The 2,500-nt window shown below is 44.9% G+C and overlaps 1 protein-coding gene across 3 annotated transcripts in view; it reads left to right on the forward strand.

The window, feature by feature from the left end:
- SALL1 (spalt like transcription factor 1) overlaps nucleotides 1–2,500 on the forward strand; it is a 16,924-nt gene that overhangs the window by 9,069 nt on the left and 5,355 nt on the right. For all 3 annotated transcript variants that reach the window (XM_074211336.1, XM_074211335.1, XM_074211337.1), the window contains exon 2: nucleotides 454–2,500. This exon is cut by the window's right edge and continues 1,366 nt beyond it. In XM_074211336.1, the coding sequence (XP_074067437.1) occupies nucleotides 454–2,500 (2,047 nt within the window). The remainder of the gene's footprint in view (nucleotides 1–453) is intronic.

The raw sequence follows: 2,500 nt of genomic DNA on the forward strand, positions 1-2,500 counted from the left end.
TGACAGGAACTTGAGAGCCTAATGAGTCCTTCAAATGGCTGCTCTGAACTTACTGGACAACTAGACAATAAGGAGTATGAAATATTGGAAATCAATACTTTGCTATGGAATTTCATGATGCCCCAATGTCTTCAGTTCATAGTATTTTATATTTTGATGGATTATCTGAAGGCAATGATTACCTAGGACACTGGACTGATAGGAAAGTCTCATGCAACCTTTAAAAAATACTTGTTAGAGCTATTAGTTGGGTGGAAATATCGATTGATCTTCATGTGTAAAAGTAGATGGTTTTTAAGTTTGGGTAGATTTTTGAAAAAGCAATAGATTATTTATATACACATAGTTATATATAAAGATATGAATAGAGTCTTAATAACAAAGAGAAAGTCTCAGATGACTTTGTGTGTTTCTCTTCTTTTTTTTTAATCTTGTGATTTTTGATGTTTTCAGGAGACATGGAGAAGGGTCAGACAAATCGAACCACTAAGAACAAGGATGCCCATGTCTGTGGCAGGTGCTGTGCTGAGTTCTTTGAATTATCAGATCTCCTACAACACAAGAAGAGCTGCACTAAAAATCAATTAGTTTTAATTGTGAATGAAAATCCACCTTCCCCTCCTGAAAGCTTTTCCCCCAGCCCGCCCTCCGATAATCCTGATGAACAAATGAATGACGCAGTTAATAACACCGATCAAGTAGACTGCAGTGACCTTTCAGAACACAGTAAACTTGACAGGGAAGAGTCCATGGAAATACAGACCCCTGGCATGAACAGAAGCAGTAGTGGTCCCAACAGCATTGACAGTCATATTATTCCAAGCAGCCACAGCTCTTCCATGGGTACCTCAGCTATCACAACCTCTCTACCTCAGCTAGGGGATCTGACAACACTGGGCAACTTTTCCGTGATCAACAGTAATGTCATCATAGAAAACCTCCAGAGCACGAAGGTGGCAGTAGCCCAGTTCTCCCAGGAAGCAAGGTGCAACGGGGCATCCAGTGGTAAACTGGCCATCCCAGCCCTCATGGAGCAGCTCTTGGCTTTGCAACAGCAGCAGATCCACCAGTTGCAACTGATAGAGCAAATCCGTCACCAAATACTGCTGTTGGCTTCCCAAAATGCAGATATGCCAACATCTTCTAGTCCTTCTCAAGGTACTTTACGAACATCTGCCAACCCCTTGTCCACGCTAAGCTCCCATTTATCCCAGCAGCTGGCAGCAGCAGCTGGATTAGCACAGAGCCTTGCTAGTCAATCTGCCAGCATCAGTGGTGTGAAACAGCTACCCCCAATACAGCTACCTCAGAGCAGTCCTGGCAACACGATCATCCCATCCAGCAGTGGCTCTTCTCCAAATCTTAACATATTGGCAGCAGCAGTTACAACTCCGTCCTCAGAAAAAGTGGTTTCAAGTGCTGGTGGCTCCCAGGTTAGTAACCCACCAGTATCAGCATCCTCACCAGCTTTTGCAATAAGCAGTTTATTAAGTCCTGCATCTAATCCACTTCTACCTCAACCTGCCCCTGGTAACTCTGTTTTCCCCGGACCCTTGCCCAATATTGGAACAACTGCAGAGGATTTAAACTCTCTGTCAGCCTTGGCCCAGCAAAGAAAAAGCAAGCCACCAAACGTAACTGCCTTTGAGGCGAAAAGTACTTCTGACGAGGCATTCTTCAAACACAAGTGTAAATTCTGTGCTAAAGTCTTTGGTAGTGACAGTGCCTTGCAGATCCACTTGCGTTCTCATACTGGTGAAAGGCCATTCAAATGCAACATCTGTGGGAACAGATTTTCCACAAAGGGAAATTTAAAAGTCCACTTTCAACGCCACAAAGAGAAATATCCTCATATCCAGATGAACCCCTACCCTGTGCCTGAGCACTTGGACAATATCCCTACAAGTACAGGTATTCCATATGGAATGTCCATCCCACCTGAGAAACCTGTCACCAGCTGGCTGGACACCAAGCCAGTCCTGCCCACACTGACCACTTCAGTTGGCTTGCCACTTCCCCCTACAATTCCCAACCTGACCCCTTTCATCAAGACTGAAGAACCAGCCCCAATACCCATCAGTCATTCTGCCACCAGCCCACCATGTTCTGTTAAAAGTGATTCAGGAGTTGTTGAAATAGCCCCAAGGAACTCCAGTGGGCTACCTGAAGAAGCAGAGGGATCCACTTTGCCATCATCCAACAGTAAGACAGATGAGGGCACCCCTGTACCCAACTTACTTACAAACACCAACAACTCTGTGAGCTCCCCAGCTGTGGACTCTAGTTCTGGCAGCATAGCCACTTTTAGCAACCCTCTGATGCCTCTTATGTCAGAGCAGTTCAAGGCAAAGTTCCCTTTTGGAGGGTTGTTGGACTCAGCACAAGCCTCAGAGACATCAAAACTACAGCAACTGGTAGAAAATATTGACAAAAAGGCAACAGACCCCAATGAGTGTATCATTTGCCATCGAGTTCTTAGTTGCCAGAGTGCACTGAAGAT

Source organism: Macrotis lagotis, chromosome 1 (assembly GCF_037893015.1).
Source record: "Macrotis lagotis isolate mMagLag1 chromosome 1, bilby.v1.9.chrom.fasta, whole genome shotgun sequence".
Taxonomy (NCBI): domain Eukaryota; kingdom Metazoa; phylum Chordata; class Mammalia; order Peramelemorphia; family Peramelidae; genus Macrotis; species Macrotis lagotis.